The sequence below is a fragment of the Anneissia japonica genome, unplaced genomic scaffold (assembly GCF_011630105.1).
Source record: "Anneissia japonica isolate Jap-2015-1 unplaced genomic scaffold, ASM1163010v1 scaffold4024_len430915_cov183, whole genome shotgun sequence".
In the NCBI taxonomy this organism is placed as follows: domain Eukaryota; kingdom Metazoa; phylum Echinodermata; class Crinoidea; order Comatulida; family Comatulidae; genus Anneissia; species Anneissia japonica.
In genome coordinates, this window is record NW_022726558.1 from 109,561 (window position 1) to 135,667 (window position 26,107).

General features: G+C 33.6%; 1 protein-coding gene across 1 annotated transcript in view; it reads right to left on the reverse strand.

Annotated features, from left to right (window-relative positions):
* Positions 1 to 230: 230 nt before the first annotated feature.
* LOC117113275 overlaps positions 231 to 26,107 on the reverse strand; it is a 33,661-nt gene continuing 7,784 nt past the window's right edge. Inside the window, exons 3-18 of the mRNA XM_033256572.1 lie at positions 23,642 to 23,769; positions 23,217 to 23,256; positions 20,547 to 20,593; positions 20,237 to 20,351; positions 19,815 to 19,862; positions 19,311 to 19,547; positions 18,789 to 18,928; positions 16,233 to 16,959; positions 15,976 to 16,054; positions 10,837 to 10,980; positions 9,641 to 10,245; positions 8,072 to 8,253; positions 7,243 to 7,488; positions 6,834 to 7,086; positions 6,201 to 6,278; positions 231 to 5,941 (exon numbers count right to left, since the gene is read on the reverse strand). Coding sequence (XP_033112463.1) covers positions 5,834 to 5,941; positions 6,201 to 6,278; positions 6,834 to 7,086; positions 7,243 to 7,488; positions 8,072 to 8,253; positions 9,641 to 10,245; positions 10,837 to 10,980; positions 15,976 to 16,054; positions 16,233 to 16,959; positions 18,789 to 18,928; positions 19,311 to 19,547; positions 19,815 to 19,862; positions 20,237 to 20,351; positions 20,547 to 20,593; positions 23,217 to 23,256; positions 23,642 to 23,769 — 3,177 coding nt within the window. The 3' untranslated portion in view covers positions 231 to 5,833. The remainder of the gene's footprint in view (positions 5,942 to 6,200; positions 6,279 to 6,833; positions 7,087 to 7,242; positions 7,489 to 8,071; positions 8,254 to 9,640; positions 10,246 to 10,836; positions 10,981 to 15,975; positions 16,055 to 16,232; positions 16,960 to 18,788; positions 18,929 to 19,310; positions 19,548 to 19,814; positions 19,863 to 20,236; positions 20,352 to 20,546; positions 20,594 to 23,216; positions 23,257 to 23,641; positions 23,770 to 26,107) is intronic.

A 26,107-nucleotide genomic window follows, 5' to 3' on the forward strand; every position in this document is an offset into this window, starting at 1 on the left:
ACTGAGAGCTATGGCTTATAACTTTATATAACATCATGTTCCTGTTGGCCTATAACATCCCTCTTTTTTTTATATTGTTTACGGCGCTACATATAATCAATCTGCATAGGCCTACAACTTTGTTTCGTCCTTGCCAAAGTAACTTACATACTGTACTTGAGATTGAATTCCTTAGCTACGGATAGGAAAACAGAATAAAGCCACTGTAAAAAGGGACAAGTGAAGTGAAGTGAAGTGAATACTGTCATACTAATTTTAATAAAACTACATTTTATACACTATGTAGTCTCAATATACATAACAGTAAAAAAGTATATTACATCTATGGTTTACATAACAAAAACTATAAGACAAAATCGCTAAAACGTAAGACTTATGTTCATTAGCAACACCAATAATATGATGTCAACAGTACTATTCAACCACTGTAGAACGAAACAGCAAAAATGAAAGTAAACTTAGTGTTATTGGAGATAGTACAGTCAATACAAGTAGGCCTAGATGGAAATGGGTTAATTTAAAAACCATACATGTTCAAAATGATAAAAGTAATCCCAACTTAAATTCGAAGTAAAAATTAGAACTCCCTAATTAGGCTTAATAATAGTAGTAGTATTCATGTTTAAAATGAAACAAAAATGGTAGGTTTTACAAGTTCCTCTAAAATCATATTATAAGTGAACATTAGCCCCTTTCCTTTCAGTAATACAAAGCGCCCTTTTTTCAAAGAAACAAAAAAAATTATTTATCTATTTAAAAACATTTTTTTACAGGATAACATAATCAGAGATAAACTGTTTTACACTATGATCCTGTTATAAAATTAAATACATGCTTGGTTTATACAAGGTGATTTAATGCCGGTTAATACACTCAATGACACAAATTGATGTTACAGTGGCCCCTTCTTCACTTTGCAAAAGTAGCCTCGGAAAGAAACCCATCTCGAAAAGAAGCCCATTTCGAACAGAAACCCATGCTTCAATTTGAGGTTCTACGGTAGTACTGTACCTTAAATTCTATATAGTGCTGTCCACAAATTGGACCAATGCAGTATACAACTTAAAAAAGAGTGCATGACCTTCATCACGCAATCAAGTGCAACAATTGTATTGCTATATTTCAAAAAATTGTATCCGATATTATCTACCAATAACTTTGTATGAACTCATGACCCACACATTAACATGCAAGTTCTGTAGATGAGAAGTAATTATACAGACACACTTCTCGGTGTTGAAAAACTTACAGGAAACAATGGTTCTTCCAAAAACAAAACAGCTGACAAAATGAGCACAGCTGGAATTACCCTGGCCATAACATCAAACTTTTCCTTTGTATCATATTCATTCAAAACAAAATTTTAAAAAATTACTCACTGCAACATACGCTATCCTTGTTAGAGTGCAAAATTTATATGCAAATTTATATAGCAATTAGATGCAAATTTATAGAGATAGATAATGGTTTATTCACATAAACACAAATACATCATTGCAGCAGAGCTAGATATCGATAGCAATATATAAAAATTTATGTATAGAAATGTACAATACATACTTATTATCTACTTAACTCTCATATCTAGCAATATAAATATATTTGTTTTAAGAACACTTTTAAAGATAGATATAAAGGTGATCCCGTATTCATTACTGAATGTAGGGGAATGAGCAGTTAGCCAATCATCACTGTGTGGTACGGTGGCCAGTTCTTTTCCACGCTGCCTTTTTCCTAACCAGAACGAACCATTTATACACGTGGGTGAAGAGACACAAACGTAGGTAAAGTGCCTTTTTCAAGAACACAAGCTCAACCACCAGGCTGACCCAGAGGTTGAGAGACTGAAACACAACCACTCTGCCAATCACTCTTACTCCCTATAAAGATAGATATACTGCACAATAAAAAATTAAGAAAAATAATGAAAAAAAAATTATAATAAAAATTTGAATTGCTCATTTAAAAAACCACTTAAGCTATCACCATTAAATACTAATTTCCAGTTTAAAGCTAATATACTACATAGAGTAAACCATACAGTACCGTAAGATTAAGTGGGCACATTTTCGGCCATGAAACGAAGGGAAGTATACCTTTTAACAACATGGACACTATTAAAGGGACATTTTTTCTTTGGTAAGGGGTTCTTTATATACAAATGCAGATAATAATAATTTGAATAAAAATAAAACCAAAGGTATGTGGATTGGGTACAATGTAAATAAAAAGAGTAACCCTTGCGATATCACCTTCATCAAAGAACCAATAAAGTTTCTTGGAGTATACATCGGATATGACAAGGAGTTTAAAAATTGAAACGCAAGTGTCATAGATATACCACAATCCATTATTTCTGAGGTTAACAATAATTTATATAACTTTTTATGGAAAGAAAGAAAAGAAAAAAATAAAACGAAATACAATCATACAAGATATTACTAAGGGTGGTCTTAAGATGATTGATTTCAATTCAATGGTTGAATCCCTTAAATTAAGCTGGGTTAAACGATTACTAAACCCTGACCCAGGAAAGTGGAAATTTATTCCATCTTTCTTTCTAAATCCTCTGCCTTATAACTTATGTATGACTGAAGTTAGTTATGAAGATCATAATACGTTTGTTAAAATGCCTAAATTTTATCAAAATATGCTAAATTCTTGCATAAAATTTAACAATGTACATTCTTCTGAACCACACTGCATCTGTGAGATTAAAAAACAGAGGCTGTGGAATAACAGATTCATTAAATTCAATAAGAAACCTCTATTATAGAAATCATAGATAGACTCAAATTTTAAAATTATTAATATCATGGTTGGAACAAGCTTTAAGCATATAAAGGAAAAAATTCCACAACTTCCAAAAAAACGTGTTAATTGAATATGTAGCTTTAATTGATGCAAAACCACGAAATCGGGAACATATCATAATACATAAACTTATTTGCACAATGAATAAACCAAATGAATGTAAAACTAATTATGCGTCTCACATACACACAGAGCCAAGATAGTCTTGGACTTGCACCGTGTGTGGACCCTAACCTTGCAGTTTTCCATTTTATTATCACTATGTGCAATTGTTCTAACTCTGTTTCAATCTGTTTCATTATTTTACAATTATCATTTCAAAATAACATGTCTTGGTGAAAAGGGAGGCTTCTATGCCTCCACTGGGTTTATAGCCTCTCTACCCAACACTGATTCATTCATTTACTTTATCATATTTTTGTTTAATATCTATTTGAAGTATATTTATATATTTAACAGTTCAAATGTACATATATTACCATACTTCTTTACATAAAGAGAGTTTGAGTACTTGCATACATTTAATATGTGTATAATGTCTGTTTGTATGTGTAGATATATACAGTATTATAAATATGTGAATGCGTATCATATTCGAACAGTAACCGGAAGGTCTTGGTTTGGATCCCGATAGGGAATAATGTTTATCTCAAATATTATTATCTGTATTTATTATCTCCATACATAAATAACCCTCATGTAACTTACGATTATTCATTGCATACTTTGCAATACATTGTGAAAAAATTAATATTCCTGGTGGGAAAAAAATTATATTGACTCTATAATTCATTGACAAAAATTGGCCAAAAAATTATTCTGCGATGGTTGAAATAAAGGTGGGATGCACCCACGAAAGACAAAAAAAAAATATATATATATATATTTCATGATACTGTTAAAAAATACTTTTTTTCTGATATTTCTTTCTTTGGTTTCTAAAATGCATTTTATCTATATATACTAAGCTTATAATTCATGCAATTCATGATTTAAAGAGACAATAGAAATTTATTTATTTAATAAATCAAGATGTATACAAATTTATACTATTACATCAGGTTGCTTTAAAAAGCTTGTTGAATCAAAATTATGAAAATAATCATAGACATAAAATATTTATTATAATAAACAGCAATTTAGAAACAGTACAAAATTAAATACTAGTATTGACAGTTAAAATTGAGGTATAAAATCTGAGAAAATCAAAAAATATTTGAATTAAAATAATAGTTTAGAACTTATATTATAATAGAATAATATAAACAACAGCAACAATAATAATAAAGATGATGACAACAATGTTTATGATAATAACAGCAACAACAACATCTATAGTAAATGATAACGATGATAATAATTACTTATAAAATGCAACATATACAGCTTCTATTAGCTTAATACATTAAAAATATTTTAAAAAGCTGAGATTACAGCAAGATACAAACCATGTTAATAAAATATATCTCTTCACACTCAATTGAATTAGAACCCACTTCATGTTTTATCACAACAAAATCTTTGGATGATTTACTTTGTCTTTTATTTGTTAATAAATTCATAAACTCTCGACCTAATTACAGGTGGCACAATAATCAATATGGATAGTTTATAGGAGGTGGTAGCACCAATGTAAACATAGTTGTGTTAGCACTAAGTTTAATACGGTGGTAGCAATATATTATTTATGGTGGTTGTGGCACCAACAAATATGGTTACTATGTACAGGCTTTACCTGTTCGCAGGGCACCTAGTTTTTTTTATACTCAATACCATACCACTCTGATAAAAAGAAGTTTAGATTTAACTTCATTTTGGTCAATTTTTTTTTTCAGACAATTACATACAGTCTTATAAGCCTATGGTTTATTATTATTAATTGGAATAGGTGGTGTAAACAAATACTACAAGATGATAATTTGAGAATTGTTTGAGCTACGCACACATAATTTAACCAAAATGGTTCATTAGAATTATAGAAAGCAAGTGTAGCTTTGAGGTTAAAAACCACAAATGTAGTCTTGTAAATTTTTGTCTGTTCCGAGTTTATAACTGAGGGTAGAATTATTGACCAAAATTTTCATTCAACTTTTAGGTTTTCTCTTGAATCTAAATAGACAGTTAAAACTCATTTATCCACTGAAGACTACCACCTTGAAAATGTTTTAAAAATCGTTTCACTGAACATTTATTATATATCTTCTTTTTTTTTGTTATGAGTACAATAATAAAATACCAGTACAGTACATAATATTCTTGTTTACACCTTTACTACAAGATCACACACACTAAGAAAAAGATCAACACACACATTGAGATAAGATCCACTCACACACTAAGTACAAGATGAATACACATGAAATATTAGGTTGTTATGGAGCTACTGTACTTGGTAAATACTTATTGTAATGAATGGTATTTTTAGGGGTAAACCAGTTCAGTGATGGCCCGGTATATAAGGCCTTTTCATAAATCAGTCTTAGTTTTCTTCTGGTGTTGCGACTCATGTTTTGAATCAGTCTTAACATGATGCACAGGCCATTTTTTGCATAATTGTTTCACGTAGCTATTATCCTTTTTCAGTTGGTTTTGTCGCTGTTCCTGAGCAGAGAGTAGCTTTAGGTTATACACAAAGCATAGTGTCCCTGATCTCAAGCTAGTGACATAATGTTGCTTGCCTCATGCTTGTGGTGCTGCACTCAAGCTAAGGGTGCGGTGTCACTATCTTCAGGCCAGTGGCGTAGTGTATGTACTAGTGGCGTAACACTGCTGTACCGAATTTTAGCATTGTACTCCAGATAGGAATGTGGAGTCCCTGTATTCAGGATAGTGGTGCAGTGTCAGTACTTAAACTAGTAGTCTAACACTGCTGACTCAAGCTTTTAGCACTGTACTCAAGTTGTTGTGGTCTCACTGTGATCAGGCCAATGGTTGAGTGTCTCAAACAAGTATTGTGCTGCCACTCTAGTAAAGATAGCTGTACAATGCATTTGTACACAAGTTAATAGCATCAGTGTGCTCAAGCTAGTGGTGAGGTGTCGTTGTACTCATTGCGGATGCTGTCGAGAAAACTCATGCCTGAAGAACTCATGCTTGCCTGTTGCTGTTGAAAAGACGTCTGTCGTTTCTGATAAAAAAAAAAAAACACAAACAATCAATAAATATATAAATTTAAAACAACTATAATAAATGCATAATCTTAACACTATTCAGTTAATAAAATTAAATTTAGATATAAGTCAACTCTTTTTTTAAATATATTTGTGACAACTCTGTTAACCAATCAAATAAAAAAAAATAGCAAAACAATTAATTGCAGATATCTTCTATGCATGAGGAAAAATTAAAGGCATGGTAAAACTTAAAAATAGATTCTAAATGCTTACAAGTAGAATTTCTATTTCTTCCTTCTGCTTCTTCTTACTTGATGTTATGGATGGGGTGGTGGATGGAGTGGTGGATTTCTGTAAACAAAACAGATATTAGTATTTTTTATACTAAAATATAAAACATATTCTCCTGGTTTGTAAACAAGGCAAAATGCAGAGAGACATCTTTTGCTCTTTTCAAAAAGTGTACTGCATGCTCTAACATGCACAAGAACTATAAGTATAAAACAGGACCAATTGGCGAGTCTATAAGGAATACATTATATACCGATATAGGATTCAATATCAAAGTTCTTATTCTAGCTGCTTATGAAACAGTGTTCCACTGTGAGATGATGATGTGTTTGATTCAATGACTGGGGTAAAATTGTAAAGTACATAAATGCTGCTTTTTTATGTATATACTATATAAATAAAACAAATATTATTGTTACTGTACTGTACTACTAACAAGCAGAGTATTACTAATTGACCTTTCTTGAGTTTCAATCTCACTTAACAACTGATCAAACAGAACAGGGCCAGGGATAAGCACGTCTCACAAACGTACGTTTGCAAATATTTTACACTGTGATGTTAGCAACAATATCCAAGGGGCGGAGCTTTGCGGAAAGGTCCATTGAAACCTACCCTTGGACTTGCAGACCATGATTCAGAAGTCTGACCATCTGAGAGAGCATCAGAGTCCGTCCCTGATTTTGTTCTAAGCAAACTCAGTGAGCTGTCTTGTTTCTTCAATTCACTATGACAAGACTTCAAGAAACTGAGAACGTCTTCATGATCGTATTCCTCTGCGAGAATGAGAGGTGTCCTATCGCTGGTGTCCCTGACATCTATCATTGCACGGTTCGCTACCAGCCATTTACAAGCTTCAAGATGTCCACTATAAATAACAAGACAATATTCATGAAAAACTTTCTTTTAATTATAACAATAATTAACTTCAATAAAAACAATTCTTGTCCTTGAGCAAGGCATTACCTTGCTTTCTTCCCAGAAGCATGAGTAACCTGATTTGAATATTAAATGTATATCTAACCTCATAGCAGCTAGATGCAGCGGTGTCTGACGGTCCACTGTACGGGCACCTACTGACATGCCCATGGCAGTAAGGACCATCATCACATTCACATAACCATTAATAGCAGCCAGATGTAGACAGGTGTAGCCTGTTGGCGTTTCCTTGTTAATGTCCGCATCAGAGATGGTCAAGAACTTCACCACATTTAGTTGACCACTTGCGGAAGCAGTTAATAGTGGTGTAAATCCTCGCTCATCTGTAAGCCTAAGATAATTGACACCAGTGTTATTTGTACTAAGTTATTTGTATTAAGTAAGTTTTTGCACATAAAGGAAGATAATTTTAGACTGCTTGACGTCTTTAATAAATTTTGTAGGTTTTCATTATTTTCATCCTTGGTGTGTTTTACATAAAGAAATCAAATCCAGCCATTAATCATATGAATTCATAATATCATGCCAGCATGTCTGAGTTGTTTTGTGAAGGGATTGTCGCTTGTACACAAGATAGCAACATACTGCACATATTCAGCCCATGTGCCTGAATTTATAAACATTTATCAGCCTGTTTGAATTTTAAACACCAAACCTTATAGAGGTTAGTATTGACTACTGCATAAAAAAGAACATCAAGCCATACTGAAGCAAATTTTTGCTTCAGAAATATTACAAGATGACATTCATCAGGCTCAGACAAAGACAATGTCAAAAGAAGGTCTAACAGCCTTCACAACAACTGCATGGATGTTGAAGAAGCTCAGTCTATGTTGGGATGAGTGTTAGATGAAGTAATAGTTATGGACGTATGTATGTTCTGTAAAATCAAATGAGGGGATTGTAATGCTTACTCTTTGAGATCTGGTTTGAGTTGGATTAACTGCTTGACTCTTGCCAGGTTCCCTTTCTTACAGCACTCATGAATAGTATCACCAGAAAGCAGTGCTGCTTCTTTCTGCCTTTCTTCCTCCTTTTTTCCTTCCTCCTCTTCCATTTTCTTCTGTTCTCTTTCTTTACGTGCAAGCACTCCAGCCTTTTAACAAAATTAAGGATGCATATTAGAGAGAGGAAGAAAGAATAAATAAATTTACAAATACTTTTTAATATGCTATTGGTTAGGCACAATCTACAAATTATCCCCAACAACAGAAACTGGTTTGGAAAAACTATGTATTACAAACGTGTCTATGAAAGCGATCATTTAATTATTGTGTCTCATGAATATTAATAAGCTGTGAATAATCCACACACATCTGAATGGAGTTGTGCCGTTTAACATGTTTGCATTGTTTCTATTGTTTTCGATGACAAACGCGTCCGTGTCGTTAGAGCAGGCCTCGTTTGGACTAGCGTTGTTGAACTGGGGGGGGGGGTGTGGATGCCCAAAGTCCCAGATGAGAGCAAAGTGGGCGTGGTCGAGCGTCACTTAAAATACTTCGAAAAAGGTCCAGGGGGAAAAGCCCCCAAAGATTTGACAATTTAGGGGTTTCAAAGGCTTATTTAATTGATTTTAGAGTTTACTAATATGTACAAAATACATATAATTTTTTTTTCTTCCCGACAAATTGTGGTTTTTCTCCCCGACGGAGGGGCCCTGGTCCCCCCACCCCGTTGGCGCCGCCCTTGCTAACAATAATTTAAAATTAAGCTTGTATGCTTACCGGACGCTTCTGTAAAATTTTAATTTTTAGTCTTGTTTAAGTCTTGTTTTGTATTTTATATATTTCTATTCTTTAGGCCTACTGTTATTTCATGTGGGGAAGCTGTTATGTGTTTAATATATTAATAACAACATTGAGTTTCATTATATTAATGTTGAAATATAAATAAAACATACAACTGAATGTGTACCACTGTATTTATTTGCTAATTCTTCAGTGACACAAAAAAAACATGTGGTGTAGATAAAACAGTATTCAATTCTTTCATTCTGACAATTTATTTATCTATACGACATTGGAAAAATATGTAATGTATACATATAGGCCTTGAAATACATGGTAAAAACTATCCCCCGCCAGACACCATCTGGTATTTCCAACATGACATCGTTAGCAAGAAATTTAATGGAGTCAATGTGCACTTCTCAGGAAATGGTCTCTGACTGGGCCAAAGTGCAAGGTGAATGGGGAAACAGTTTTTAGTTAGAGTGAAGCAATATTTAATCAAGTCGAGATGCAATACCCCCAAATCCACACTGAAAGAAGTAGTCAATGATAAAATGCCGCTACCATCGTTTTTTTTTTACAGAATAAGGGGCAGAACATTAGCAAGCAGGCAATAGGCCAACAAATACTGTAAATAATACAGTACGTTGGAAGCTGTTTGCATTGTATATGAATAAAGGTTAAATAAAAAGTAGACCTATATGGTTCACAATGAAGATATTTTGAAGGAAATGAAATGAGAAATATTTTTACCTCAAATCCTGCCATGTAATTCTTTTTTTGACGTTCCATGTCACCAGAGGGTGGGCTGTGGTTGAGCTGACCATCCTCCGATACTTCCTGAATGCTCTTTAATGGTCTTGGATGAGACAAAGAGTCACCTTGATATGAGGTCCCTTCAACTGGTTGATTATCGGACTGACCACCACTGCCATGATGTTTACCATGCCCATCAGAACTACTTCTGTTATGCTGCCCTCTTTGGTCTTGGTTGTTTCTAGAGTTGTATTGCTTTGTTTGTTGTTCTTCTTCATCACTCTCGCTATCACTGTCACTACTCTCTTCAGTGCTGTCACTGTCATCACTGTCTCTCCTATTGTTCTGTTGCATTGTGTCAAACTTATCCTCACCATCACTCTCACTCTCACTATCAGTCTCACTCGAAGAAGTTCCACTGCTACTACGTGTAGCTTGACTATTATGACTCCCTTTACTGCCATCACTGTCATAACCTGTACTTGCATTTTCAACAATGATCATCCTCCTATGGTGGGGTTCTTGATTTGGGTAAGCTTCACTGTCAGGGCTACTTTCCACGTAACTGTGCTGGGAGTCAGTCTCAGAATCAGATGATACGTCTAAACAAAAAATATGATTAGAGAATGCATGTGACATGGCAATGACTAATAATATTAATTGTATCTTCAACAATTTATATATTACTTTATAATATATAATATATTAAACAACATCTAAAACAATTTAAAAAAAAAACATTTATATAGCAGAAAAGGAAAGCCTGTTTATGTGTGTACATGTCTAACTCCATAAACATGAAGTTACTTAAATAAAAAAATATGAGTACAGCAAGAAGGCTTTACTGATCAGTGAACAAAGGGAGGGATGAATCCTGAACTGTTTTATATTTCAATATATCACACTTCCGCTGTAGAATAACAATGAGGCCTAAAGTTAATGCTTTTTAGGGCCCTAATACCCAGTGGGGTGAGGGACAAACTTGCCCTGTCTGTTTTAACATTTTAACAGTGTATTTTGTTGGGTTTTTTTTCCTTCATTAAACCCTGCTCAGCCATTTTGGAGCCCATGATTTCTGGCAAAATAATTGCTGATTAATATCTCAGGGCCCCAGAAGAGTCTGGTACCCCCTTGCCTTTAGCCAGTAAGAGCCCATGGGTGTTGCATCTCTGCAAAAAAACAATTCTTCTTACCCATGGTGATGTTACCAACAGGTAAAGTTCTAGCTGTTTTGCCATCATCATCTTGAGCTGACAACCACTTTTCACATAGGAATTCATAGGTGACGTCATCCTGGTACTCCTTTACATGAACCTTCTCCAAAAACCAAGCACAGCCTAGAAATAAAATATCACCTTAAAATTAAATAATTCACAATAGGTCTATCTACCACTACGCTTCCCAAACTATGGGTCGCAACCCAAAAATCGGTCGCCAAACTTTTGCGTTGGGTCGCGAGCAGGTTTCCAAAAAACAATTAGATTTATATGCTCATTTTCAGACTAATGTGAAGTTTAACAGGCCTGACGACTTAAAAACAGTATTTTTAGGTGAATCCTCATATCATTACAATATTATGAAATTAATATGACTATAATTTTTCTGTTGCCATTTACCAACTTAAAAACAAACTAAAAACAAAAAATTACTGTCAGGTGACCTAAAAATAACATTATCCAAATAAATTTAAAATGTGTAACTACTGCAATGCAAACAATAGGTCATGCATTTTGGTTGATAAGACTATACAGTAGTCCAGGAGGGGTGCTCGGGGTGCCTGAGCACCCTCCTTCAGAGATTGAATTAATAAAAAAAGTGCCCCTTTTTAAATTTTAAAACATAACTGACATAAATTTAAAGTTATTAAAGTGCAATTTTCGGGCAGCATCTAGAAATCATCAATTCCAAAAATATTCTCACCTTACCTTCAACCATGATGGGGTGGATATAGTAATTTTTGTAGATTCTTTGTATTAAAGTCACAAATTCTTACAATTGTCTTACCTCAGTCTCAACTGGGCTGAGGTGGATGATAGTTTTCATAAATTTTAAGTATCCAAATGCTGTTTTGGGCATCTATAAAATCTCAAATTCTGTGCCCCAAAACTATGGTGGGGCTCAGGTGGATATTGTAGATTTTGTAATATTCAAGTGCTATTTTCAATTTTCTATAAGTCTTAAATTCTTAAAATTTCCTCACCTGAGCCCCAACCATGGTCGGGCTCAGGTGGGTATGGTAGTTTTTAAAACTGAAAGTATTTAAATGCATTTTCCACACCTATTTAATTAATTTGTTCTTTTACTCTTTTTTTGTCAAAAATAGTCCCATTTGCGGGCATCCAGAAGTACAAAATACTGAAAATGTTCGCATGTCAGCGCCAGCCAAGACATGCTGACATGGTGTGGAGTTGCATTTCATTCAGCATTACCTTCCTTATATCCTGGATATGCCACTGGTAACCACATAGTTAAAATTTAGATTTAGGTTCATCAAATATATAATCCAAAGGTTGGAAATATTTTCTACAAAACGTTCGATTATACTTTCATTTTAAATGCATTAAAAGTTGTCTCATTTTCCAATGTGGATTCAAGGCTCCCTCTTCCCCCACCAAAACATCCTCCAATTAATAAAAAATAATGGGAGAAAAAAGGGAACTTAATTGTATTTATATTCAATCTCTTCTGTGGTCCCATATTAACAAATATCTTTTATTATCTCCGCCAGGAGATATATGTTTTTGTTTCGTGTGTTTATGTGTGTGTGTAACTCTTTGCTGTTTCAGTTTTTTTCTTGTGCACAAAATATCTAAAAAATGGCTGAATATATGTCAATTCCAGTTACAGGGATTGTTAGGTATGACCCAAGGATGAGGTGATTAAATTTTGGTGACTGTCTGGATTAGGGTGTGGATGTGAGGACCATTTAAAGGATTTTATCCTAGACAAGATATCTCAACTCAAAAACTAATCAACTGACATGAATGAAACTTCCTGGAAGTTTAAAGAAGTTACAAGGAATAAATTATCCAAAATATCTTAAATTGTTTGGATTGTTTGGTATAACCCAAGGATGAGGTGATTAAATTTTGGTGGCCAACCAGCGTAGGGTGTGAATATGAAGACCACTCAAAGGAAAACGTTCCAGACCAGATATTTCAAAAAATAATAAAATGATATGATTGAAACCTTTGTGGAAGGTTTAACCAAGTTAAAAGGAAGAAATTGTAAAGTGCTGGTGACGATACAAATACGGGGGTACATGTGAGGGCCATAAGGACTCACACCTAAATATCTCTTGATTGGATCAATGGCTGAAAATTACGCTTTCCATAATAGTTTGTCATGTTTTAATAAAGAATTGTTTAAATTTTGGTCCTGATCCGACGTATGGTGTGGATATGAGGTCCATTTAAAGAAAAATTTACCGTATTACCTATAGGCTGAAACAATAGCTATATAATGAATATTTAAATTAGTGCAATGACAGTAAATATTTACAGCGTTCTGTATGTAATAACTTTTTTTTTGGAACTTATTGCGAATACTTTTAATGAATCTTTACATTTTAACATGTGATGCTAAAACCAAATCCCCATATTTCTATTTCCATAATACTTCCATTTCAACACCAATACATTGCATGCATTTTGTTTGTCAGCTATAAAAGGTAAAACGTGCTAGTATGTTAAATCAGAACATGTAAGGAATTGGCAGGTGTACAACTGATATATATGTATGATATATATATGTTATCTATTTCAATATTGATTGAACTTTGGAGGAACAGTATATCCATTGTATGTGATGACAGACGTTTCAAAAAAGGTTAAACCGTTTTCTCTAGCTAGCTGTAACATGCACTGCTCTCATCCTCTTCTACCGATGAAACACATGTTTTAATGCGGCACATTTGTAAACATGGACTCTATTCTATTTTAATGTTGATTAATCTCGAAGTTTAGTGGAAAAGTAATGTACTTATTATATATATATGATGATGAGGCTCTTTAAAGAAGGTATTGTATTGTATACTGTAAAATATATTTTCTCTAGCTTGCTGTTCAATGTATTGCTTTCACCCTTCTTCAAACAGCGAAGCACATGTTTTGTTGCGTCGTTAATTAACCATGGACTCTACCATTCAATATGGGTAACTAATTTTATAATTATTAAATTGTTTTTAAATGCTTGAATGTACCAAATGATTATGTTACTTTACTAAAGGGATTTCAATTTCATTTATAAAATGCATAAAATGTTTAAAAGTAGTTGTCAATTGTTGATATAGTACAGCGTATCAAGTGGACTTGGAACGTCTTCCTTGATACAGTACAGCATGGCCGGCTGAAAGTATAGGGTCTGTAGCTTTGACAACGTAAATAAAATTTTGCAGTTCCATCCATAGAGCAATTACTCTATGTTTAAGATCAAAGTAAAATTTAGACACTTGACTCTGGTCCTGTAACAATGGGCTATGGGATATGAACTGAATTACGATCTCTAACATATTATCATTATTTTATTCTTCAAATTTCTCTTTCTATCCATTGATTTATTGTTTATTCAATAATTTGTTCCGATATAATAGTTGGGAATAACCTTGCATTTAAATATAATATTGTATATCAATAAATGATTGTACAATAGGCCTACTATTTGTAGCCATATTCATAATAAAGTACAGTGATCGCCAATGAATACTCTGCATATACGATGAAAATCAGAATTTAGTGCAGTAAGCTAGGGTGGCATTATTTTTCCCTATTTATTTTCATTGCATTCTTTGTAGGTCATTTTGAAAACAGAAATTAGGCCTGGGTGTAGAGGACACCTATGCCATTTTCGGATACGGTAGCCATTTTTTCAGCTTCCAAAATGAAAAAAAAAAACCACTAAAAGTAAGAGTATTGTGTTTAGATCAGACTATCATACAAGCATATACAAGCGACTGTTGTACACACACAGTAGATCTTGATCACTAATTATTTCCATGTAATAAACTATTTATGCTAATTAACTTTAGTTTATGTTCCATTGAATGAACTGTTTCTTTTTTTTTCTTTTTTTTTTTTAATTTTGTTTGTCACTTCCTTGTCTATTATTGTACAGAAATTAATTTGGCTGTGTCGTAACAAATCCATTTTTAAATATATATAACAAATTAAAAATATATTAGTAAAAAGAGACTTAATAGGAAAATAAATATAATAACAATAATACAAGAATTTAATTGCACACAAAAATTCAGAGATTGACATTCCCTTAGTTTATTCTATGCATTTTTTTTAACCAGCAAACGGCAACTTCCATGGTAATGTCGAGTCGTTATCACTGGGTGGCGTACAAACGGTTTGAGCTATGCATAGCTTGGCCCGCAGCAAGATCAATGACCCGTGATTCAGTCTGTATTTCCATAGCAGCAAAACTGTGGGAATGTCCCTATGAATAGTTCCAGAAGAAGCAGGTACTGGCATTAAATTTTGTTTATCCTGTCACTACTCATGGCAACATTAGTTTGGCCTGATTATAACTTACAGTAAAGTTTATAGAAAATTTCAGTGGGTTTCACCTTGAAATTGGACATTTCGGTTGTAAATTTTACAGAATTGCTCAATAACAAATGACGAGATATACTGTAGTATTAAAATTAATTCATAATAATGATTGAAACCTATGACACAATATGGAAAAGAGATTTGCCACAAATTACAGTACATCAAAATCACGAGATAAACCGACGCAAACAAGTACAACAATAACGTCGGAAAATGAATCTTAATTCGCGAAATGGAACTGTCCAGAATTTTTGATCAGAATCTTGAACCACTTGTCGGCAACACGAAGAGATTTTAATCCCCAACCACGCGTTGTAGACGGGTATACGCGTTGCTTTATTTTGCGAGGCTTCCTTATAAGCTCTAACTTTTGTTAGTGTAACTTCTTTAAAGTAGATTGTGGTTGGTGGTAGGCATGTAGAAACATACTTTTGATGAATTAATTTAGAGGAAGGGATTGGTGAGTTATTGTGCGTTTTTGAAGAGGAAAGGAGCGAAATGAGTTGGGGTGGTAGTGGTAGAAGTAAATTAGGAACTTTTTTTGGGAGGTTGATTTTATAGAAAGGGTTTTGCTGTGGGTGGAGATGCTCTACTGAGTGCTCTTGTTTTTATTATTCTAATTAGAGACCAAAACTGCTGAAGACCATGTAAACACTGGTTCTAAAAGTGGTCTTTAACTGGAGGGAAACCTTTAATTGAATTCAATATTTAATATATTTTACTGTATATCTTGAAAATAATCAATCAAGAAAGTTAATTAAAGAATTAACTCACCTAACTCCTTCCTGTCATGACCAATCTCAACACATTCCAATTTACCAACATAAAATGACTCAACTCTGAACATATCAACCTAATAATCAAAAAAACTCTATTTAAGATAAATGCATGAAAGGAAAATATAAGTAAAACAAATGGATATTCAAATGCTAGTTATGAGATAATATATTTATGGTGTCGGCGACAATATGAAGATGATGCATGGAAAAAAATGTTTAAAAATAAATCTAAAATCAAAACTACTTCAATACCTGTCCTCTTTGAAATTTGGCTTTTGTGTTCTGACTGGTCTCCCTAGGCTGCTTTAGTTTTATTTTTCCTGTGTTGCCGTTCTCACCAAACAAGGTTATAAACACATCTGCATGTGTGTCGGCACCAAGACGGTCACCTGTGTGTATGGCCAACTCATATATAGACCTACGTCCAGATTTGAGCCTAGGCCCGTGCTTCATGTGTTCGTAATCATCTTCCTCAGGTGGAGGATCAACCTGTATCCCTATTTCTGGGGATGGTGGCGCTGTTTGCGTCCCTTGATTAGGTGGCGTTTGCACCTCGGCAGAAATCATGGTCTGTGTGGACATCTCTAACTGTGTTTGCGTCGCCATTTCAGGCATTGTTTGCGTGGATATAGTTGGTGGGATCGGATTTGTTTGGGTGGATATTGTTGGTGGGGGAGGTATGGTCTGCGTTGCAATTGTAGGAGGTGGGGGTTTAGTCTGGGTTGATGATGTAACAGGAGGCGGCTTAGTTTGAACGGCCATGTCTGCTTGATATGGATCTGTCATGCATTCTTCGCTGTTTGCATGGCGTGTCTGCGTGTCCTTGGAATTTTCTTTCTCGACGGTCTGTGTACTGATTTCACAACCAGTCTGTGTGGTGTTATCAATACTGTAGAGGTTTGGATTATCTGGTTTAGCTGTCACTGCTTCAGGCTCCTCTTCCTCTTCATCATCAACACTGACCTGTGACATCTGAATGCTGAAAAATGATAAATAAGTTTACAATCTAATTATGATTGCCATCTTTAAAATTTTAAATACTACTAGGATCAGTATACAGTAAGTTTCAAATGTGGTGATATCAAGCAATTTTGGTCGCTCGCAAAATGTCATTTTGAGATATGAATAAGCACATTATAAATTTTATATTAGTGAAAATTTATCAAAATCGGATTCCTAGATCTGAAGTTATAACAATTTCAACAACGCTACTCCAACTGGCAGGTCCCAAGAAAACAGCGATAAACGATCGAGTTATTGATGTGCTGGAGTATAGTAGGCTCAGCACCTAGCACAGCGCTGTACATTTGAATCTTACCTTAGCAACAAGGGGTTATATTTGTTTGATTAAACAGAAAATTTATACAAATAATGTACATAATGTATCTCGTAACTGTGAAAAGTTTTATATAAATATGTATAAAATGTAATATTAGCCATGCCAATTTGGAAGGCACATTTCCTTGAACAAAAACAGCAGTCATGTGATTCGACGCAAGGGGCATTGCGTTAAATTATAAATAAAACGCGTTTTAAATGTTGGCAATCAAGGGTAAACAATTTTGCAGTTTCAAACTCCATGTTCAAATATAGGCCTAAAGTAAGCCTAATAAAGAGGACTTTCCAGGATAGAAAACTGACAAGGGAAGGAGGCTTTTTATTTTTCATAGCCACATACTGTTCCGCGAGTAAACGCTAGTAAAGAACACATGACGGGCACAGCTACCATGCCCATGCTCCGATCGAAAAAATGAAGCAAGGTGGCAAAGCCACGCCCTAAAAATATCAGCTGATTAAAATAAGCCAATCTGACTTTCCAACGAAATGGCTTGATATCGCCACAAATGTTTTAGGTCAAAACCTGAAAGTTAAAATTTTGACCTTGTCAATCGTTTTTGCTTATATCTCAAAATCGGTCTAGTGACTTCCGACCGAAATGGCTTGATATTGCCACAAATATATTAATCATTAATTAGCTTTAAAGGTTGATGTTCTATATTATTTAGAGTAAAATCTTGGGGGAAAGTAGAAAGTTGAGTGGTTAAGCGGTAAAGCAGGGGCACCGCTAACCTTATTAATTAGATGCTTATAAAAAAGAAAAAGAAAAAAAAAACCAACCTATTAGTAACGGTTTATCTTTATCTAAATTAGATCATAATCAAATACTGTACTGCTTTCTTCTACCAATCCAGTCATATTGTTTGAGAACACTACAACTAATTAGTGAAGGCTGAATATTTACTGCTGGGAATGGTTAATACTAATAATAACATTGGCACTGGTTGAGCCGCTCCCTCGTCCAGGGTTTGGTTGGTAGAACTAAGTCCTCTCGGGTTAAGGACTAAAATAGAGGTCGAGTGTACGCATCTGGCTCATGTGCACTTTAAAGAAGCCATTGCATCTTTCGGAAGAGTGGGGGTGGGCAGGTTAATACCATGATGTTATTTCAGCCCCTGTTGTTGTGGAATGACGTGTACATGTAACTAATATAAGCACCTCTTTACGGCGGCTAGATGGTCACTGACCACGGCCATATAAAATTCAGCACAATGACGCTGTGAGGCTTGGGTTATTCTCCTACCCTTACCTCTACCTCTATTTTTACAACTTCATCCAAAAGTTAACTGGGTATAAGACATAACCAGTGCATCATTTTGTTTATTATAGACTACAGCAGACAAGTCCCTCCTCCTCCCTTTGTTTTCCTGTTTGAGAAATTCTGATTCTACCCCTGGCTATGAAATTTAATTTGTAAGAATGTAATATTTTTTAAAACTATATTAAAAAAGCTTGTTCAAAAATACTTACCTCAACCATTCTGGATTCTGATTGAATGAATTAGCTTGACTTATTGCTGCCTGATTGACTGGTATGAAGATGTTCATTGGTTCATCATCGGATTGATCAAATGCATCTGATGATTCAGAAGCATCATAATATTGAGGTGTCTGTAAATACAAACATACAAATTGGTCTAACAGATTTTATGCAATACCTTAATAAAAAATATGTGTACAAATGAGAAAATCCAAGAAAGCTTACTAGCTTGGCTTTCGTGATTCAGTTGGTAGAGCACTCAAACAGTAGTCAGAGGGTGTTGGGTTCATATCTCAATAGAAAGAACATGTTTTTCTCACCATTTTTATATCAATTTTATTTATATTTTATTAATGCCTCCAACTAGCACAATTTACAAATAGAAGTGACAGACTGCCAAACATCAGTAAAATCTTGGGGATTTTGGAAACAGCATTAAACATGAAATAACTTGCTCTAAGATCATGGACCTTTAACTGTAAATAAACATAATATTTTGTATTATACACTAACCTTCTTAGCAAGACGGATCTTCCTGCCTGCGACATCATAACCAAATCGAGCTGAGCTAGGCTGCCTTTTGTCAGTTAGACCAAGAGCTGATTTGGGACGTACAACTTTATGATTACCATTCATGTTTTGTCGTCGTATTCCATATGAAGATTTGGGCCTTGTTGGTGACTTTCTCTTTGGTTCTTCATACCCAGTTATACTAGGTAGACTGCTCCTGTTACTGTTCATTCTATAAACCTGAATCAAATAGACAATTGTCATTTGAAAAAGCAAGGATTGGGTGCTAGTACACTACAAACTACGCACCAATAGGAACGCAGAATGTATCAACTACTCAGAAACATGGACCCTGTAGTAGAACAGAGTAGGTCTATCCTGTACCGAATAGGTCCTGCTCCCCTAGTAGCTTACAGAACAATAAATTAAATGAATGCACATTGACAAGAGGAGAAAAGAGAAAAAAAAAATGAGATTAGAGAAAAATACAAAGACTAGTAAACTCACTTTAGCTGAATATTTTGATTCATTCATATTTTCCAAGGGAACTGTTTCCTGAGAAATATAAATAATTCATCATGAAAGTGTGGAAGATATTATCAACCATAACTGATTAGTTGCTAGCTGATATATATTGTATATGTGAGCATATACACAGCACTTTTCCTTTCAGTTACAGAGTGGATTTTTATCTCTGATCAGTGGGTTCACATGCTTATGTGTTGGTGGAGCAGCAGGCACCCTACTTGCTGGCCATTTATACTTCTGGGTGGAGAGAAGCAATGCAGTATAGTGTCTGGCACAAGGACACAAACAAAATGCAAAGTAAGGAATTGAAACCCTGACCTCAACCTGACCAATCTATTACTGCTGTGTCAAACTCAATGTTAGTAAAAAACATTGAGAATATCAATATGTAGTTTACTTACAGTTGCCACCAGTAGTCTTGTAGCATTATTCACCAGTCTTGTTGCTTCGCCTTGTGATAACATAGGACCATGTCGTGACCTCATCAATACAGAGCCACCCTTGAAGTTGCCCCATCTATAGTAATGGAATGATCAACATTGAGACATAATGCAGCAGCTACAAAAGCCATGCATAATGTTAAATTCTTGGTTGTTACAGCATAGTCAAATCTAAACTTTTATTACTGGATGTAGTAATTCAGTCATCTACTACAAGTAAGAATTGATATTGTCACCAACAAGAGAAAAGGAATTGAAATGGTAAACTTACCGTTTTTTTGGAAATGCCCTCGCTTTCATAACATTTGTGTGAGGACTCTAAATAACAAAGTATAAAATATTGTTTGAAGGTTTGCATTGTGAAGTAACAATGATTAATGCTTAAAGTACACCAAATATTAGTTCTGAAAAGAACTGTTGATTTTGTTGAAAAATCTTGATGTTTCGATTTTTCAGAAGTATGATATCAATATTATATAAATTAATATGTAAGGTAACTGTTCTTTTCAAATGTGGTGTATACTTCAGGCATTAAAATAAAATAAATATAATATCATAAGATGAAAAGGACTAAAGATTACAACTCTTCTCGAATGACTGTCAAATAATTTCAGTTTCTCTGGCACAGTTCTCCTCATACATTTGTGCTAGATCTTAAAACATCAATATTAATAATTCTTTTTCAACTTGGAAATTCTTAGATTGTGGTGTCCCGCAAGGTTCTGTATTGGTCCTCTTTTATTTTCGTTGTATATCTCTCCTGTTGCCAATATCATTTGTTCACACGAAATCCAATTCCATATGTATGCTGACGACATTCAATTATTTCTTCCTTTCAACCCATCTAATCAGCTTTCTGTATTTGGTAAAATTCAAAATTTGTTTTTATGAAATCGAATCGTGGATGTCATATAATTTGTTATACTTAACCCTAAAAAAACGAATTTATTATATTTCACTCCAAATTTACTTCATCACTGAATCAATTTCCATCGCTTAAATTAAACACAATTGAAATTAAATCTGCAACATCAGTCCATAAACTCGGTGTGATATTGGAACAATCCCTCAATTTTTACCAGCATATCAGTTCCATCTGCAAATCATCTAATTACTGTCTTCGAAATATCCGCCGAATCAGACAGTACCTTGACAGAAACTAACCTGAAACTCTTGTTCATGCATTTATTTCAACAAAACTCGATTACTGCAATTCCCTTCTTTTTCAGCTGCCCTCTTCTCCTCTTTACCGGCTTAAATACAAAATTCTGCAGCCTGTGTGTGTACACTTACGTCATGCCGTCATCTTATTACTCCCGTAATCTTGACCCTTCATTGGCTCCCAGTTAAACAACGAATTGTTTTCAAGATCTTCCTTTTAACATATAAGCTTTATTATTTTCTCGTCCATCTTATATCACTCAACTAGTTCCTCGACATGTTCCATCTCGCCGCCTTTGTTCTTCTGACAAATCATTGCTATTTGTTCCTTGTTTCGGTACTAAGACTTACGGTGGTCGTACTTTTTCTTGTGCTGCATCTTTTCTTTGGAACGAACTACTATCATTTTTTAAACACTCGTCCTCCCTTGATTCTTTTAAAATAAACCTAAAGACTTTTTTGTTCACCCCCAACTTCAGGGTACAATGTGCCTTTGATCATTTTTTTGGAATTGGCGCAATATAAAAGTTTGATTGATTGATTGATTGATTGATTGATCGATCCACTTCCTAAGTCACATAAGAGACTTAGCTTATAATGCATTGTTCCATCCTGCAATTTACTTGCTTATTAATAATAATATATGTCGCTTAAACTAAAATGAAAATATTGTTATTGTTATTAGAACATGGTTACCATGGAAACATTGAGTATGAAGTGAACTGTAAAAACCTTGTATGCTATATCAATATTTTCATGTATTGTCTCTTGTTACAGTACATTAATTTCTAAGAAAATGTGACAATATTTCTGGAACCAAACAATAAACATCTGGCTATGCATAATATATTACTGCTACAATGTAAATTACTGATTGCAGATGACCTCTGATATATTTATTAGATGCTCAATAATCTCAGTTCTGGTTTCAAACAATGTAACAAAAACTGTGATCTTTGAACACAAATGACTTTTTAAAGTGAATGCAACATAGCACATGACGTTGCCATAACTTGCAGTGCTGATTTCGAATTTTGCATGTCTTCTCGACAAACAAGACAGAAATTAGTTTGATTAAAATGGATATTTATAGGAGTAGCATATAAATGAGTCAGTTATTTTTGCTTTTTTACTCCATCTTTTCAGTTGATTTTAATACTTAAATATGCACTGAGAGACTGTGCATACAAAATTATACAGACAGTGTAAATAATAATGGCGAGTGTAAACAGAACCTCTCTCTCCGGACGCCATTCATTTCAGATGATTTTTGAAAATACTCCTTAATTTCAAAATACATTAGAAACCCTTCGTTGGCAAAATAGATCGACTGTCTACACCTACAGAAGTTCAGTAGTCAAAATATATTAATAGTCAAAACATTTTAACGTTACAAATTAATTTATAAAAATATTGTAATATTTACTGTAAAATTTAACGTAGTAGATCAATACTAATGAAAATAATTGTATTGTTTGGAATTGCTTTTAAAACTTGTAACCAAAAAAAATCAGACATTCTGTAGTACTATAACTATTGAAATAGTAGCTAACACTAAAATAACGCATGGCACTTTGTCTAGTAGTAGTGGACTATTGTAACTATAAAATCAAAAAGGCTGTACATTTTCACACTACGTTAGTATGTAGAGATAAGTGTTCTTGTGTTGCTTTTGCTTTGGACAAATTTACTTTTCCAAGTATCTGTCTACCATGTACTGTATCTACTCTACCCACTCACCCACTCAAAATGCATTTAAATGTATTTTTTTTATACTTACAGAATAATTTGAATTTTGCATATACTTATCAACTTCTTTCCTGTTAACAAAAAAAAAAAAAAAAAAAATTTTATTACAACATGCACACACATCAAACAATCTATAATTACATTATTAAAATAATCAAATTAGATAATTCAAATTATGTAAAAGCACCTTAAAATACCACAAACAACATTTTAATTACTATTATAATAGATGATACCTTGACAAAAAGGTACCGTATGTTCAAATCCTGATGGGGACATATGTTTTTTCAAAATATTACCATCTTAAATTATCAACAGTAGAGGTGTTCATCCATACCAAAGATGCTATACTAATATACATGTCACAATATAAAAATTGATTATTAAAAGCAGTTAGCTTTTACTCTATTTTGATTAATAACATAATTAATTGAATGTGTTAGCGATCATGGTTACCTCACATCTGCTTCTCTTTTTGTGTGTGGCCTGCAAGTCATGTGATTCAGCTGCCGACGTACGCGAGTTTCACGGAAGTAATGCTTTAAGGCTCTGTCATGTAGACCATCATACATTAATGTGGGCCTCTGTAAACAAATTACAACACATCAAGATTGTTGAACAAAGGTAATAGTAAGCTCTAATATGGTAAATATACCAGTAGTAGTAAGGATTCTGAGTATTGTATAACCGTCTACCATACACTTGAGTATTATGAGACTTTAATATATGATAACATTAATTAATAACAATTTTATTATTTATATATATATATATATATACTGTCTCTTATACACATCTAGATGTGTATAAGAGACAGTCAATTTTAATTTTTCATTTGCAACCGACAGCAAGTAACTCGGCAATGGTTTATAAACCAAGTCCTGTCTCTTATACACATCTACAGCCAGAAATAGAACCAGAGCTTTCGGACAACACTAGTCCTTCCTCACTGGCGAGTGAGTGAGGGTAGAAAAAGCTAGATGGTATAAAGTGAGAATTTCATGCAAGCATGATTGGAAACAATAGGCTGGGTGAGATTATATATATATATATATATATATATATATATATATAAGCTTCACCAGCTTGGGACGCATGGCTGAACTGGCATATGCAAATAATAAAAGAAATTTTTGTCGTGCAGAAGAGACGTTTCCATAGTTACTATCACTTACTTTCCAAGTGGTAGAGATAAGCTGTAAAATAAGACCAAGAACGACCATGTAGGAAATACAGCGAGAATGCTTTAGTCAAGAGACTGATGGTGTCAATGTATGTTTTTTTAGAAAAATGTGTAAAAAAAAATGTTACGTTAGCCCAGTTTTCAACAATGGTTCACTGAAATCAATAAATAGATGTATTTTTTGGTGTTTACAGTGTTTCAAAATTACCCAGAAGTGGTGATAATATGTTTAAAATGTAAATTGAAAATGAATAATGTTTGCTGCATTGTATAAATCAATCATATAATGACTTGTCACATTAAACAAAAGAATTTATGATGATAATCAGAAAATGTTATAAACTGTCTTCTATATTTTATTTTTATTATCGACTGTTAAGCTTAATAATCAACACGGTACAAAAATGTATATTTGGGTCTCTTTCTATAATAAATGATGTGGGTCATATAAGGAATATGAGGATTGGGGGGATGTTAATTTAGCAGATTTGGTGTAAATGTTACGTCCACACTTTTGTATTGGACCAACCAATATATTTCTATTGTGACCATTTGAAGCATGTCGTGGCGAAATGGTTAAGTTGTCGCACAGACCAGTATTGAGTAAATGAGCTTTAAAATATCGGAGCTCAAAACGCCTAGCCCCAGCTTTAAAAGACCAAGGCCTATCAAAATAAATATTGTACAAACAAATCTTTTATGTAAAATTGAGTTTCTGTTATGGCCTTTTTCTGTCAAAGATTTGGCTTGCTACCAATGCAGTTTTCTCTTATACACATCTAGATGTGTATAAGAGACAGCCAATAAGCAGTACATATTTAATATGAAAACAAAATCACAGATACACTCCTCCCGCCCCTGAATATTTCTTAGAGTGTGACACTAAACATGAATATTTTTTTAAATTTTCAAAATAATATGATATAAAATTAATATAAAATAAATTTTATTTATAATTATATTATTTTGAAAAATTCCAATAAGCAGTACATATTTAATATAAAAACAAAATCACAGATACAAAATAAAAATTAAATGAATGATAAACTTAACTTATTTTTAAAAATAAATTAAGTATAATATTAAATTTTTATTTTGTATCATGATTTTTTTTTTCATATTAAAAATTTTCTGACACTGAATTGAATAAATGTACAAGGTATAGAAATCAATTTTTTATACTCACTTGGTTATTTCTTTGTGATATTTATTGTACTACACTCACCATAACAGAAAATATTATATTGAAACATTTAACACACAAATTTATAGAAGTACATCATTAGTTATTTTCATACGATTTATTTTCCGAAAATAATATGTTGAGTTTGTATCATATATTTTACTAGTTGAGAAGCTAATTTTGCTAGTTACATTTTTAACAACTAGCACATTTTAGCAATAGGTTGCTAGTGGCTGAAAAAGTAAATTTCTAGCCCTGATATATATATATATATATATATAGATTAAAAGGCAAAATACTGGAAAACAACAATGCTGTGGGAAAGAGATACAAAAATTATAAGCAACAGCTAAAAAGTAAACGTGAGTAAACAGCCAGAAACAGAACCAGAGCTTTCGGACAACACTAGTCCTTCCTCACTGGCGAGTGAGTGAGGGTAGAAAAAGCTAGATGGTATAAAGTGAGAATTTCATGCAAGCATGATTGGAAACAATAGGCTGGGTGAGATTAGAATAAACAGCCTAAACAAGTAAACAGGAAGGCCAAAACTAAAATT